Here is a 16,912-nt window from a genome sequence, read left to right on the forward strand (position 1 = left end):
CATCAACATAAGGTAATTTAAACAATAACCCTATTATTACTCAATAGTTACAGCAGGTGTTGGGCTCACAAAGATGGAACAGTCAAGCAACACAAGAGCAAAATCCCTCACAGAGGAAAAAAAAAAAAAAAGATTGTAAAGGATTAACTTTAGTAGTTTATTATTCATCAGTATCTTGTTTTAAAATATCACTCTTGCATTTTTGTAAGATTAGTTGAATTTATTTATTATTATTATGCTGATTGTAAGGTGGAAGCGAATTATAAGCATAATAAATCTCCACTTAAGCAGCTTATCCCTAGAGCTATATATGAATCACGGTGCACATGGGATCATAACCAACTGCAAATAAGGAAAAAAGGGGAAAGAAGAGTTGAGTAGCTATATGGTGCTGGATTAAATAAAAACATAAGAAAATGCCTTAGAATTCCAACTATGTTAAAGCAAAAGAGCTCCAGAAAAAAAAAAAAAAAAAAAAAAAAAACTTCACATATTTTTTTCCTCTCTCAGTTATGTGTAAAAGGAAAAGATCTTTCCATGAAGTTTTAAAACAGAGCACTTATAAACTCCATTTGAAAAGATTCTTCCAGTGGCCTGGCATAAGCCTGGTAGTTCTACAAATAAGTGACAAACTGTTGTCATCTCACTGAATCTGATCAGCACGAGCCCTTCTTGGCCCAAATGCAAGTAAAACTGTCCACCTGCCCTTATAGCTTGGCAGCTATGTGAGATGTCCCATAGCGGAGCAGTCATTTCACCTTTAGCCAAGGCAATAACAAGTCCTACAAGCTTTATCACTTCATCGTAACCCCAGTGGACTTGAAATAATGTAGTGAGCTCCAGTTTGAAAGAGAGCACTTATGAAGAAGTCTAAAGTCCATACAGTATGCATGAAAATACTGAAGCAAAGAGAGTAGTGTTTGCTTTGTTTGGAATTAAATATATATATAATGTAATGAAAAATGTGTTTATCTAATACTCTATGATTTCTTAATAATTTTCTGTTCTTTTTTGTGAATAATTACTGGTTCAAGTAAACTTCTTATCTGTCTTTCAAACTAGATTGGGAGGCAGCTTCTTGAAAGCAAAATCAAAATGAAAAAGCATACACAGCTTAGAAAAGCCTACTCTGCAATTAGCTGTATTAGAATAGAGATATGAGAATGATCTGGGTATTAAGTGTCATCATAACATGAAGAGTTAATTTCCACTATTGCCAGAACACCATCAGAAAAATGATGAAATATGTCAGCATTTACAGATAATATTATTTTGTTATGCATCATCCCAGTTTTATTAATTTACTAAGGCAAATTTTCCTGCCTTTTTGCAAATATTTGTAGGTTGCCATTCTACCAGGGATACTCCATTTACCCAAAATGACACTAAAACAGAACCCACATTAAAAAAACACCTTCTGGGCTACATTCTCCTACCTAGTATGCACCACATTATATCTAAAACTACTCATTTGCAGTGATATGGTTTAGTTTGTGCATGTTGCTTATGGGTAATCTTTAGTTTTATCAACAGCTTTATCAACAGTTCAGAAACCACACACTACTTGTATCATTATGCACACATTTATTTTTAAAAGATAAACAGCTTCTGTCTTGAATTATAAATAGAATAAATGAGTTTAAACTACAATAATAAACTAAGATTTCTGGGGGAAAAATGCATATTTTCAAATACAGGACACCAATTCTTAGTACTGCTATCACCATGAAGGCATTTTGGTACCTAAAACGAGAAAAAGATTTCCAATAATGCTATTCTGTAAAATAAGGGGTGAAAGTCAATTGTCATCTAAACACTTTTTATGGATGCTGTTTTTCTGCTGCTATGAGTTATTGCATCAGGACTTCCTTTTAAAGTGATTTTCCTCTTCAGATGTAAAAACTCAACAATAGGACCAATTATGATGCCATTTATAATTTGGGTCTCATGATTCAAACATATTCCACTTTCAAACAAATCAAAAACTCAGTGTTAGTCTTTCCTAATGAAATTGAGTAATAGGGTAACTCTGGCAAAATAAATAAATAAATAAAAAAATAAAAATCCCCACTTTTAATATTGAACATTGAAACTCAAAATCTATCCATATTAGGAAGAATTATCAGAAAGTATTTCACAGTTCTTTAGCTCACCCTCTCAGATCAACATGATTAATTGCTCTGTTACATTTCTGTTCCTCTTCCAATCATTTAGAGTACTTATTTTTATAGCATAACTGCATGCAGTTAACATCTCTTGATTTTTTCTTGATTGTGGTTTAATGAGAAAAATTCAAGACATCAATCTTTGCCTTAAGTTATTCAAGTTCTTACGTTTAAATGATCACGTTTACTTTCATAACAATACTCCTTTCATGCAACAACCTCAAAGCATCCTAAAAACTTTAATAAAACACACAAGAGCAGAGCTGTCTTGAAAAGAGTTGAGTTGGTCTCAGGCAATATTATTGGCATCCTGCACACTATCTTGCTGCTTGAGGGAAAGAGTAACATTAGCAGTCAAGCCAATACAACCACACTGAGGCAGAAATTGTAGATAAATGCAATATATAACACAAGTAATTTATAACCCAGACTAATAAATACAATGAAGTATAAGGAACTTTTGCACTTGAGTCTTCTATGGTAAACCAAAAATATTAAGAACAATTAAAAGGCAATATCTGATTTTACTTAAAGACATGTGATGCTTCAGCTATGAATGGTTTAGAGGCAGAGGGTTCAGTTTCCAAAATTTTTGAAATCATAGAATCAGAGAATGGTTGGGTTGGAAAGGACATTAAAGACTGTCCAGATCCAATCCCCAACTGTGCGTAGTGTTGCCACACACTAGATCTGGCTGCCCAACACCCCATCCAACGTGGCCTCCACAGGATCTCTGGGCAACATCTCTGTTCCACTGCCTTACTATGAGTAAAAAAGAATCCCTTCTAATATCTAATAGAAATCTTCCCACTTTTATTTAAAACTGTTCTCGCTTGTCCTGTAACCATCTGCCTGTGTTGGTGCCCCTCCTGTTTATATACTCCCTTTAACTACTGGGAGGCTGTAATGAGATCTGCTCAGAGACTTCTCCAGGCTTAACAAACCCAAGTCCCTCAGCCTTCATTTGTAGTAGAGGTGCTCCAACCCTCTGATCATCTTCATGGCCCTCCTCTGGACCACCTCCAATAGCTCCATGTCCTTCCTGTACTGCCAGGATGCAGTACTGCAGATGGGCCCTCACAGAGGCAAAGTAGAGGAAAGCAATCAAGTCTCTTACACTTCTGCCACCTCACTTTTGATGCAGGGTAAGCATCAAAGATAATCCCGGGGTAAGTTGGCCTTCAAGGCTGCAAGCACACACTGTAGGAATCTTTTGTTCCATTTCTGAATTAAAATGAGGCTTTTCAGAATACCATGAAAACATGCCTTGAATAGAAATACTGGTGCACACCACCTATCACAAAAGAACCATTAACATCATGGTTAGAACACTTAAGACTGCCATTCATCCAGTTCTTCCCACGTTTTCTCTGCTCTTCAGATGAAATTTTAACCCTACATGCAATTCTTACTGTAAGAGTTCATGTTAGGGTTTTCAGTGTCTAACATCTACCAGAACACCCTTAACTTTTCTGGGAAAATCAAAGAGATACTGCCCTGCCACAGGGACTGTCTTACGGCCCACAGCCTAAAAATCAGGCTGAAGGGGATGCAAGAACTGGAAATGCAGGAGCAGCAGTGCTAACACTCAAGAAGTTACTGGTTAAGGACATGAGAAAAGTTACTGCAGGTCGTATTAAGAACAAGATCCACCCCTTCTCTATGACCTCCCAGTTCTTTGCTGCTTTGCTGCTGAAAATAGCAGCACAGGCCAATTCCTCAGGCTTCAAGGATCTCACAGAACCCGGAAGCATCTTCCACTGAGTTGGGGAGCTACCAGTACTTCAGCTCTCCCAGAATGAGGACCGCTGTATTCAATTGTAGGGAGGTAAGAAGCAATGAGGAGGTGGGAGGTCCAGCTTGCGATGGGTAGCTCTGGAGATACAGCTAGCTTGATCTAGCTGTAGATGTCCCCACTCATTGCAGAGGAGTTGTATTAGATCAACTTCAAAGGTCCCTTCCAACTCAAATCATTCTATGATCTTATAATCCATTCATGGTGCCATAACCACACATCCTGGTGCATGCATGGAGCACCTGACAAGAGCACCACACAGTCATGTTTGTGTGCACCTCCCGCCACCGCATGTTCTATTTCACTTCTTGGAAACACAAGTTCACCTCCTCTTTCTCTGTCAGGCCGTGCATAAGTTTGTGAGCACAAGTTCATTCTATAACCTTCTTACCCTCTCCACTCCTCAATTTTTATTCTGGTCCTAAGAAAACAGATAGGCTCCCATAAATTTTCTATGTCTTAGAGTGCTTGTTTAAAAATTCTTGGCTTGTTCTTGTCTAAAGAAGCTAAACGTAATGGAAAATCTGTCACTCTCCTGATTATCTACTACAAAGATTTTAACAGCAAGGATCTCTGTGCATACAGGCCATCAGAAATTATTGCATTATATTATCTGCAAAAACGCATTAAGAAAACAATGTTTAATTCAAATCATGCACACAGAGGAAAGCTAATTATTCTTCCAGAAAGAAAAGATAAAACTGCATAATAATTCAATTACCCAACAATTATACAACAAACAAACAAGCAAAAACCAGAAAAAGCTATGCAGTTGTGTTACTTTTAATTTACTTGTTGACAGTCATTTTCATATCTGTACTTTCCCGTTACCAAGGTCTTATATCAAAGATGTCAGTGCTGATCAGCTTCCAGTCATCAATAGCACTTATTGCAATAGCACCCTGCTAGGAATGGGGTTTTCTGTCTTTGCTGGAGTACACCATTGATTCATGGGAAAATAAAAAGAAAGAAAAGCAATTAAATTGGGAAAATTGAGACCTGGCTATGGAGTAAAGCTCCAGGAAAGAAATTTTATTTTTGCTATCAGACTATAAGCAATCAGCTTAGAAGATGTTTTCTTGTATACTTACTCTCTTATGAGAAAAATAAAATTTCATTGCAAGCATGCAAATAGCATGCTCAAGAAATGTTCGGAAAAAAACTTTTCTCTAAAAATTCTGAGGTATGGCTTCAGAGCTTCAACAGCACTGACCTGAGCTTTCTCAATTATTTTGAAAGTCCTACAGAGCTGAATAAGTAGTAAAATGACAGATTTATAAAGAAATATTTGCAAATACCTTAAAAGGGAAAGGAAAAGAGAAAATTTGTAAAGCATTCTTGAAGACTCTATTTCAGGTGAATATTCTGTCGCTGTCATATATAATTTTGCAAGGTGTTTGGAATAGTCCATATGCAGATATGCTTTAAACATAAATCTCTTTTTAGAGCTACTGAGTGAGCCCCAGTGTGCCAGGGTGGGACGTGCCCACTCATCCTGCCTCCGCCATCCTGGAGGAAGCCTGACAGCAAACGTTCCTCTGGAGGGAGCCCCTCTGGACTAAGGAAGATCCAGCCTGCAACTTTTCTTCCTCCCACAGCAACATCCAAACAACAGGAGAGCTTACATGATTGCCCTTTTTGTCAAAGTATGCTTAACAAAGAAAGCTTGACAGTCCCACATAGAGCCAACTGAATTTTTAATTTCTTTTATGCACACGGTGCAGAATGTATGAACCACTGTTGCTTGGATAACTTCCCAATGGCTTGGATGTTTAAATTTCAGAATTGCCATAAAGCACCTATTTAAACGCTAGGAATATTTTGCAGAAAAAGCAGATGCCCGTTTATTTCCCCTTCCTCAGCCATAAATATAAAAACGTATTTTTGCTAAATAATTTCCTCTATGTAAAGAGCTTTTCCAGCTACAGATGAATTCTGGCAATGGATAATTACTCACTGGTTCGGTGACTGCATTACATAGCATAAGATATATCAAAGACATAACAACGCAACCCATTTATAAATTCTTTGGCTACATCAAAGACAGTGAGGAGAAGAGAAAGCCATCATTATCATACTAATGAGGCAACTTTATAACATCGCATTTAAGTTTTCTCACCCAACCTGAAACCGAGTTTCATAAAAGAGAAATAAGTCCCATTTGGAAAGTGGTTTGTCTGTTAATTTGGACTAAACTGGAATGCACTGTTAACTAAACACTGCCTACTCTTAGAACAAAAGCAACAGCCTCCACATCCTCCAATTATCACTACTGTAAATGCTAAAGCACTTTAAGTTTTGTTCAGGCAGAAGTGAGGCAGAGGGATCTCACCTAGGAGGGCTCCCAGAAAACACCTGGTTAAACCCAGTTATGGTTTATGAGCAATAAAACAGTGAAGGATAGCACTGGCCATTTTTACATGCCAATATCTTTTTAAATGAAAGGGATCCATGCTGCAGCACAGTTTCAACAAGTATCACAAAACCAAATTCCCAAGCATTATAAACGCTTCACACGTTATTACATTCTCATTGGTCCCTTGCTAGGAAAGAATACATAAGAGCAAGAAACAATCAATGGTTGTTTAAAGAGCCTAATATCAGACTAGTAAAAATAATGCAGCACAGCAACAAGTTCACTGGAGTGCTCCTTTAACACACAGCACAGCAGATTTACAGCTGTTTATCTTGCAGAAAAAAAAAGAAATGAAAAAAAGAGCATAAAGACTTTTGAAAGGATTTTTCCTCAGCATTTAGTAACTAATATGCAAAGTAGTGAAGGATTCTTGCATGAAATCATGAATAGCAATAGATGGATTTTCAGGGTATTAAAAAACTGAGCAGATACACAACAGGATGCCAGCAGGCAGCCTGCAGGAGACATAAGGCTTTATATTCCCACTAGGAACATACCTTCTCTGCTTTTGCTTTCCTGGCGTTATGCACAAACCTGCGTCCCAGCTTCTTGGCATACCAGATAGAGGCAAACATTGTAGTGATGAAGATTTCAGTCTGAATGCGCAGCACAGACACGCACGGACAAAAATAATTAAAAACAAACAAACAAACAAAAAAAAAGCCACCCCAAAATCCAGCACCCAAAAAACTTCCACCGCAGCTGAGATGCAAGTCTGACGCTGGCTCAGATCTCCCAACTACGCTGCTGCTGTGTCAGATCCGCTCATGCTGCCTTGAGAAAAAAAAAAAACAACAAACCAACAAAAACCAAAAAGCCCACCCCAGCGTGGCCAGCCTGCAGGTGTATTTACATACTGACAGCAGGAAGGCCGGGGTGAGGCATCTTTGCATCCAGCTCACATCCAGTCTGCTAAGTGCCTGTCTGCAGTTCTTTAGCACTGTCACCACAAACTACATATGTGTCAGTATGAGAGGAAGCTGCAGTAAACTACTGTAGCAGACAGCTCACCTCCTCTTCTCCTGTTCTGAAATTTAACTCCTTGCTTCTCTCTGCTTTGCAACAGAAGCGGCAGCACTTCCAATCTGAGGCACACAGCACTGCAGGAAAGAAAGGGGTGCAGGAGTGCCAAAAATAGAAATGGGTTTTAACTGTTAAGGTGAAGGAACAGGTGCTGCGTGTGTTTCAGTGCAACTAAGGTATGAAGGAAAAATGGGTTTTACTTTATTGGAGTGGCTTAGGATATATCCAGAGATATTTTTGCTGCCTAGTTTCAGTATGCCACAGAAATGCATCATAGCTGTTCCATTCTCTTGCTGATGTCATACATACACTGCTAAAGATTTGAGACTCATCCAAGGGCTCCTGCTTTGCTTTGATAATAGCTTCATGAACCAGAAAACTGACTTTTCCCTTTTTTTTTTCTTTTTTCCTTCAAATTAATTTTTAACTTCTGCCCTACCTAAGCATGCTTCTTCCCCTTTCTCTAATTGCAACTTATTTAACATCAGGAGCTGAGAAGTGCTTATGACAGCCCATTTTTTGCAGTAGAACTGCAACATGCCGCTTCTCTTCAGCCAAATACCTCAGCTTTAACCCCTGTACCTCTCTCCAGTGTTAATCTCTAAACAATAAGCAGTAACACACCCTTTTGGCTCCAGACATATGACTAAACAGATGTTCTTCCCAGACGGGAGCAGTAGTAAAACTGCAAACTTACAGGGTTTATCTCTATGTTTTTGATAGCACTTTGGTATATAGGATAAATCCTGCCCCATGCCCTCCCATCAACAATTGCTGAGATACCAGCATGCAGCAGAATGACTGCTGCCCTGCTTGCAGGACTGCATTAGTGAAGCACATGCAACAGTAATTTCTGCTCTGCTTTTCCGTAGTAAAAAGCAAATCAAAACTAGTAGGTGCACAGAAAGGAAAATACAGCCGTAGCAATACAGTATGGGACTCTTGGGGACAAGGAAGCAGTTTTTCTGCCCAAGGAATTTCAATGAATGGCTGAAACTATTTTCTCCAGGGTGCAAAATTCAAATGGGAAAAATATTCCACCCCCTCTTCAATCTTACCCAAAGCATCCAAGATACAGGGGCTAGATGGCGTTGCCCAAGCTCTGAGCCTTAAGGCATATACTTCTCAATTCTGCTACAACTAGAAATAGTTCAAATAATTCCTTCACTGCATTTTAAAATAGCGAGTTGGTTAACTAAATGAAATTCTTAGATAGCAACTGTTTTCATGGAAACTCTGAGGCATAGGTCTGCTTTTTGCTTGACATCTAAAAGCTTCTGACAAAAGATTGGATAACTGGTAATATTTCTGGAGAAGGAGTACCATCTAATTGCTTCCTATTCAGGCATTTAGTTAATGCTGGCAATCAAAGAGTTGTAAGAACACAAGACAGAGTAAAATGATGTCTCATCTGGAGTATGATTGCTATGGAAGAGCTATCTGTCCTTAACACCACTCCAACTCTCTGATGGTAAGAAGATGGACTGTCCAAGGTGCAAAACCTTTGTTACACCGCATAACAGATTTGTACCACTCTCCACATTTATGGAATGATATGTTGTCTTGTAGGTGATGGAGAAAAGAAGCAAAAAGGAAGAATGATGCCCTCCCCAAAAAAAGAGGAAAAAAACCCCAGAGGTTTCTTGATGGGATTTCACTGCAAGGAAACACAGATGGGAAAACAAAAAATACAGAAAAGGAGAAGCAACATCATTACACAGCTTAACTAAAGCTATAAAAGCCAATGTAAAAAGAGCAAAAATAAAAAATTTACACATATGCATGAACAGCAGAGCACCTCTCCCATTCTACTCCCTTGCTTTTATGAAGAGAATAATCATAATTTGAAATCATTGCACTACAACAACAAAAGAGTATATCCTCTCAAGCAACTATTTACATAGTTTTATGTATATTCAACTGCTGAGAAAATCAAAGGAAACACTCACTAAACAATAAAATCTCGGTTTACGACTTCTATCATCAACATTAGCAGCTTTACTGAACTATCTATTCAGAAAAATAGGGAGCAATAAAAAGCCACAATTCATCCCAATTAAAGGAAAAAAAAAAAAAACAAAACAGAATACATTGTTCATTTAAGGAATAATGACAAAGCAATTGGGAGATAATTTTCTCCACCCCCTGAAAATATTAGATCAGAAAGCACAAACCTAGCCAAATACCTGATGCTGATTCCAGTCAGAAATGCATTTTAACTGTTTGCATGCATTTGCAGATCTAACCAAAACCTACAGTCCAGGAATGGGCAGACTACAAGCTGTTTTCTTGCAGCTCCATCATGCAGTAGCCTGTCATACATTGCCAATAACAGGTTTATTAGGTCTGTATCGTTACCCAGGGATTTTATGATTATTAATACTTTACTGTAACCATTACAAAGTCTGCGTTTTACAGAAGTGCTACAAGCTGAGCTGCTTTAGAAGAAGAATTGGAGCTCCCAGCTGCAGTCTGCTCACAGGAGTAACGTACTTGAGCTTGCTCACTGAAGTGCTATATTACAAGGGCAGAGAGATGCGTGCAATTGAGCAGCAATATTATCACACACAAGAGATAATCGGTTAAGAGCAAATTTTACAGGGGGCTTCTTACTGCAAAGGCAATTTTCATTAAACCAAACCACCTCTGTACTATATATTCAGTTGCATTCTTGTGCCTCTCTGAAATCTTACCACAACTGGACGCATGGGCATAAGCACAAAGCAACAACTGTGTTGAATCCTATTACAATTAAGACATGGCTCCTCAACATCTCCAGCAAGAGCAATCACGACATGGGTTAGTGGGCATGGTGCTGATGGGTTGACGGTTGAACTAGATGACCCTAGATGTCTTTTCCAACCTTAATGATTCTATGATTCTATTTGAATCGACGCTTAGCAGATGGCTGTTTTGAACACCTTTCCAATTCATAGAATCATAGAATGACCTGGGTTGAAAAGGACCACAGTGATCACCCAGTTTCAACCCCCCTGCTATGTGCAGGGTCACCAACATCCAGACCAGGCTGCCCAGAGCCACATCCAGCCTGGCCTTGAATGTCTCCAGGAATGGGGCATGCACAGCCTCCTTGGGCAACCTGTTCCAGTGCTTCATCACCCTCTGTGTGAAATGTTGTTTGTGTGCACTGAGCATCACCAGTATTTTGGATGGTCAGCCTCCTCTTTCAATTTTTACATCACTGCTTTACTTAAGCAGCTCATGGGAAGAAGCACAGCTTTGCTTTAGACAGGGCATAAATCTTCTCTTGTTAAGGGATAACTTCTCACAGCAAACACGTGGGGTGTCAACCTCCCCCTCACACACCTGTGGTGAAGATAGATGGTAGCTGTAGATACTGCTTCTCTCCTACCTCATCCGAATATACACACACAGCAGTCATAAAATGCGCTGACAAGGCCATTTAAAATACAAATATGGTTCGGTCATAAATAATGCCTTTCTTATAAGAATAGGAAGACAGATGAAAAGATTAGTCATTCGAGGCTTGCAGAACTCTGCTGCCAGCAAAATGGACAGGAGATGGAACAAGTTAAAAATGAAATACCAGATTTAAATCTTTGCTTTGATGCTTGTATGTTAACACTCTGCATAGCTGTGGGTACAAGAGCAGAGCTAATGATGTAAAGTTAGCTTTTTTTTAGTACGAGGCAACAACAGATATTGATTTTGTTGACTGTACAAGCAATCTTCCCTGATTCCCAACACATCTAATTATCTTACGCAATTACACGATACCAAGATAGGTTATTCAATGACTATAACACTAGGAAATACATGAACCTTAGTTTCTACTATTTCATCCTGAAGGTACAAGTTTTAGACATTACACAAGTCTAAGTAAGTGGAAGTCCCAAAGTTTTCTAAGGATCACATTTTTCCTTCTGTGCTACCAACAGGAGTCTCACTGGACAAACATTCTTTCTCTTGCTGCCACAGGCAATATTTGTATGGGAAATCCACCTCTATGCTCACAAAAGGGGTAGTGACCCCAGTCAGCAGCACCAGAAGCGTTTCTGACTTCTCTTCTGCTGACCCCAAACCCATTCGGTTAAAGTTACAATAGAAATGAAAGATCAATTTCTTCCAGTTACGATATTCCATAACAGATTATTTTTTTTTTAATAAAAAGCATAAAATTGTATCACTTCTGCCTGAATTTTAAAGATGGGAAAAACTGGATTACTCAAAAGCTAGATGCTTCCTTGGAGAATCTAATTCAGTGTCTGAAAAAGAGCTTAGCAATTCTTAGAACGGTCACGTATCCTGACAAAGAAATGTCTCAGAAAAGAAAGCAAAAAGCGAAGGGAGATTGGATGAAAACAGAAACAAAAAAATGAAAAGCTGTATATTAAAGATCACAGAGGTTCCTGCTCTTCTCTTCCAATTTCATTTTTTCTAGGATATCTAACTTCCATTATAATTCTTGTGCCAATCCTTTCCTCTTCAGAAATTACCCTTCAGAACTCTGGTGTGACATAGGTTTGCCTCACTATAATGTGCTCCTTAAAACACTAGATGGTGCATACAGACTTCTCCATCAGCTTTTCTGATGTATGGCAGAATTGTCTTCCAGGAGAGAGAAGGAAGAATTCCACATGTAGTCAAAGTGAAATAAAGAAATAAAATACAAGCATCTATCTCAGCAGATCTCTCTTATGTGTGAGACCCCAGAAATTTTCTATTCGCCTTCTGTCGTGCAGTTTTTCTGCAACTTCCTCACTCTTCTATTATTTGATGTTGTAGATTCTCAGCTAACTATGACACACTAAGGGACATGGCTTAGTGATGGGACTTGGTGGGACCGGCTAGAGGTTGGATTTGGTGGTCCTGAAGGCCTTTTCCAATCCAGATGACTCTATGATCCTATGCTGCATGGCACAAAAGGCCAAGAGAGGAGAGGACATAGTGCTGTGCTACACAGCTGCATGAAATAGAGCTTCAATTGTTGAAGCACATGCAATGGAAAATGAACAAATGTTACGTAAAAGAGCGAGAATCACATCCCTGCACAAAGCAGTGTATTTTACCACTACACAATATAAGAAAGACAATGCTTTAAATTTAGCCAGTTCTTCCCCTTCTCTTATTTGTTAAGGCTTGCAATGGAGGCAGTCTTAATTATGGTACTTAATTTTGATTTTCAAAATTGATTTTCCACTCTAGTTTCTGCTGGTGCATAGGAAATTCTAGTGAGTCACACAAGCAACATAACAACTATTATCAGCCTTAAAAATAAATCAGAACTTGCAAATTTCTCCTTTATCCTTATCTCAGTCCCTTGTTCTGCACAAATTGCTTCCATATTCACCTTTCTGATAGGAAGTTCCTTCCAGTGAAGGTAAGAAATCCCAACCAAAATGGCATAAAGACCCTTAGATGTGCCATTTTGCTGTTCAGATTTTTTGTATCAAATCAAAGCATGACTTACAAAGTACATTATGTATTTGCATGGCAGTAGTCCCATGGGAAATAATATCAACAAGGAAATTTATTTTTGGGGAGATAAAAATAAAGACAGAACAACATGTTGAAGCCAGTGCTCTTCTGTGTCATCAGTGCATTTTGCAAGGAATTTGATAGGCATAATCCTGAAAAAAACAAAATCTGGTGTGGAAACACTTTTACTACAGCACTACATGTATGCCTCCCAACCCATAGTATTTGAGGACCTTTGTTTATTTTGTGTTTGCAAGTAATTCTGTGAGATGCTGGGATGTTATCTCTGTTCTAGAAAGGAATAAAATGAGACACCGCACAAACAGGCAGGGTATATATATATCATCCTATCGTAAGCATTATATTATTCCTGATTACAAGTTGACTTCTCTTTCAAACCCCTCCTTAAATCTCTCTTTCACTTTATCAACCTCAAGAGCAAAATTAAAAAGTCAGTTTAAACAGAAACATCACGATTTGCAGCCAGTGTATCGGTGAAACACATGGCTTCCTTTGACCTAGCATCATTTAACAGTTTGAGGTGAATGTGTCTAGCCCTCATCCTGATACCAATATCAAGAAAACCGTCATGCGCAAGTAGCCCAATTCAGTGAACAGTGAAGTGAAGAACTGGAAGTGGTGAAATCTAAAAGGATGGGGAAAAGGTGAGCTATAAACTGACTTCATGCTATTACCTCCTCTCTGACAGGCACATGCACTCTCCCATGGTTTGAGCCCACTCAACAAATTTATGTGCAACAGCAGAGCCCACGCTCACTGCTCCCTGTTACTTTAGAGTCTTGGCTGCTTTACATTGCACTCCCCAGCCGGCACTAGAGCAGATCACTATTCCCAGCTGTGACTCTCTTCCTTCTTTTTCAGCCATATTATGCCATTGGTTGGGACATCCCCCGTATGAGCAGTCCCCGCAAACCCTTCCCCTCCAGAGGCTTCGACCTGGCAGAAAATAGACAAACACAACAGAAACTGACTTCTTCTCCTTTTCATTGCATTATTATTATCATTAATCACAGAATCACAGGGCTTGGAAGGGACCTCAAGAAATCATCGAGTCCAACCCCCCTGCTAAAGCAGATACCCTACAAAAGGTCGCATAGGTAGGCATCCAAATGGGTCATGAATATCTGAACAAAAGGAGACTCCATAACCTCCCTGGGCAACCTGTTCCAGTGCTCTGTTACCCATACCAGAAATAAGTTCTTCTGCATGTTAATGTACAATTTCCTATGTTCAAGTTTTAGGCCATTACTTCCTATTCAATTGCTACACACCGTTGACAACTGCCTGGCCTCATCTATTTGTCTCCCATCTCCTTTTAGATATTTATAAACATTTGTCAGATCCCCTTTCAATCTTTATTCTTGCTCTTCACCTCTGTCCTCAGGTCTCCTAGGTTGTGATCTTCGCTTGAATATGAATCCTGATACTGTGAGCCCTAAGGGGAGAGGATGAGCAGCCCAATATTACAAGAGAAGTCAAAAGGTATTTCAGAGGTAAATCGTTACAACCATTTCTGAACCTTTTAGGTGTTGAACTCTGGTTTAAAAAGCAATGTATTCTTTATTAAAATGCAAAAGAAAAGAAATATAGAGGAAAATGGCACAAAGATGATTGTAGGGCTGGAGCACCTCCCCTATGAAAAAAAGTTGAGAATGTTGGGCTTTTTCAGCTTTGAGAAGAGAAGGTTCAGGGGAAGCATCATTGTGGTCTTCCACTTAAAGTGAGTACTTCAAGTGGGTTTATAAACAGGACAAAGACAAATTTTAACATGGGAAGATAGTGAGAGAACAAGGGAGAATGGTTTTAAACTAAAAGTGCAGAGATTTAGGTTAGATGTTAGGAGGAAATTTTTTACTCAAACGGTAGTGAGGTGCTGGAAGAGGCTGCCCAGAGAAGCTGTGCATGCCTCATCACTGGAGGCGTTCAAGGCCAGGTTGGATGCAGCCATGGACAATCTCATCTAATAGGTGGCAACCCTGCTCGTGGCTGGGAGTTCGAACTGGCTGGGCTTTAAGGCCCCACTAAATCCAAGCAATGCCACAATTTATGAAAAGATTCTATTTAGTCTGTCCAAACGTATGATGGTCTATAACTAAGCTTGATTGCCAAACAACATAAGTCATCATAGAATGAAGTTGGAAGGGACCTTCAGAGGTAATCTAGTCCAATTACCCTGTAATGAGCAGGGACTCTACAGCTCGATCAGGTGCTCAGAACCTGGCTTTGAATGTCACCAGGTATGGGGCCTTCACCCCTGGAGAAATCCAGTACTATTTGCAACTCCAGCTTCCTGTGTGCAGAGACAAGGAAGAGGTCTTCATGCTTGTGGAACTGACTCACTGCTTATTTGTCACCGAAGTACAGTGCAGGGTTTTCTCTCTTAATTCTGCCACAATTCTTCCACATAAGCTTAATTATTCTTTGCAAGCCAGCTGCTCTGCCTCAAATGAAAAGAATAATGCTCTACCACACTGGGACAGGCTAAAGATAAAAGTATTAATGAATATGAAGTAATGTGATATAAAGAATTATAGAAAAAGAGAGCATCTACCCCCGCACTGGTTTGTACAGAACCTTAGAGAAATCTGCAGAAAGGTCTGTTCGAGTCTGTAACAAAACTGATTACACAAGTGGCTTATTGTAATGTGACAGATGAAAAGGTTCATTTTGACAACAACGGTAATAAATGGTGGTGTTTGTACCCGCTTTGACCTAAAAGAGAAAAGAACTCTAAAGGAATATGAGGTCAAGAGAAAGAATATATTTTTTGTTCATGAATGAGAAGATCTTCAGAAGAACATTAATATCTCAATTATTAAAATATGAACTGTCTAAAGAATATTTCATTAAATTAATTATATGAAGAAAAAAATGACTACAGGTAAACGCTGTGCCGTGTTTTCTTAATGAGTACTCCCATTCTTAGGCCAAATATGAGAAATACAGTTGCATAGGATTTTTTTAGAGTGTAAACCAGATAAAGAACTGAGGCAGCATATAGCTAGTGGGATACATTTTGATGATGGACAAACTAGAGCTGATAGAAAAAAAAATCCTGAAAAGTAGTTTTAGCTTTTTGGGACAACAATACAATATAGCATCTTTTTCAACACTTCAAAGTTTTTAAATTTAACCCGAATGTTTCAAGAGAATGGAAACTTCTGGAGTTCTCTATCCAGTAGAAAATTGAGAAAGCATTCCTTGAAAATGTCAAAATATTTTTCTTGCTTTTTCCATCAAAAATCAGAACATTTCAGCCTGCTTCAGAGCTGCCAATACTGCTGTCTAAACTACATCTGCATTTAACATTCCCATGAAATCCCAGTCAACAGATATTTTTAAAATTTCTTTTTTGCACATCTCACTGAAAATACTTTCTTTTGATTCATTCTAGCAGCCTAGAAGATTCTCCTTCATTTTTTTGTAAACTGATTTTTACCAGGCCAGGCACATTACTTGCTTTCTCATGTCACCCATTATCCATGAAGATACTATAATCAACTTACCTGAAATTTTAGAAATGCATATTAAGAAGGGAAATTCATACAAAAGCAAGTAATTAACTACTTCCCATTTTTCATGCATAGTGGTAAGCACCAAATTTCATGCCTAGACCTCCCAAAAGAGGGATATAAGAGGAAAGGCTATTTCCCCATCACTCTCCACAGCTAAACACATAGAATATTTAGTATACACATCTTTGAGAAATCCAGCTAGGTAGCGAATGAAACCATAAGCTCCAAAAGGCTTCCAGCTGAAGGAAATAATGAACAATGTACTAAATTCCATTTCCAGCAATGAAGGGGAGCTCTGATTTTACTCAAAATAAACAAATTCTTCTCTTCACTTTCTACTGCTTCGTCATTCAAAGTCTTGAAATGTTCAGTGAAGGTAAAAGCGATAAAAAGACCCAGACTTCTAAGGAGTACCTTATCGAGCAGGTTCAGGCTCCCAGATACTGCTGGTTGTCAGCTAGAGCCAACCTATCTCATAATTAATGACAGCAGTTGATCTGGTCTCTGGTGAGCACCA

The 16,912-nt window shown here is 38.8% G+C and overlaps 1 protein-coding gene across 27 annotated transcripts in view; it reads right to left on the reverse strand.

The window, feature by feature from the left end:
• DLG2 (discs large MAGUK scaffold protein 2) overlaps positions 1-16,912 on the reverse strand; it is a 994,028-nt gene that overhangs the window by 483,787 nt on the left and 493,329 nt on the right. Inside the window, exon 1 of one of the 27 annotated variants that reach the window (XM_048940058.1) lies at positions 6,874-7,323. The exons of 25 other annotated variants lie outside the window; for them this stretch is intronic. In XM_048940058.1, the coding sequence (XP_048796015.1) occupies positions 6,874-6,951 (78 nt within the window). In that variant the 5' untranslated portion in view covers positions 6,952-7,323. Of the gene's footprint in view, positions 1-6,873; positions 7,324-16,912 lie in introns of those variants that run through there. One more of the 27 variants, XM_048940067.1, reaches the window with a different exon arrangement.

This window comes from Lagopus muta, chromosome 1 (assembly GCF_023343835.1).
Source record: "Lagopus muta isolate bLagMut1 chromosome 1, bLagMut1 primary, whole genome shotgun sequence".
Taxonomy (NCBI): domain Eukaryota; kingdom Metazoa; phylum Chordata; class Aves; order Galliformes; family Phasianidae; genus Lagopus; species Lagopus muta.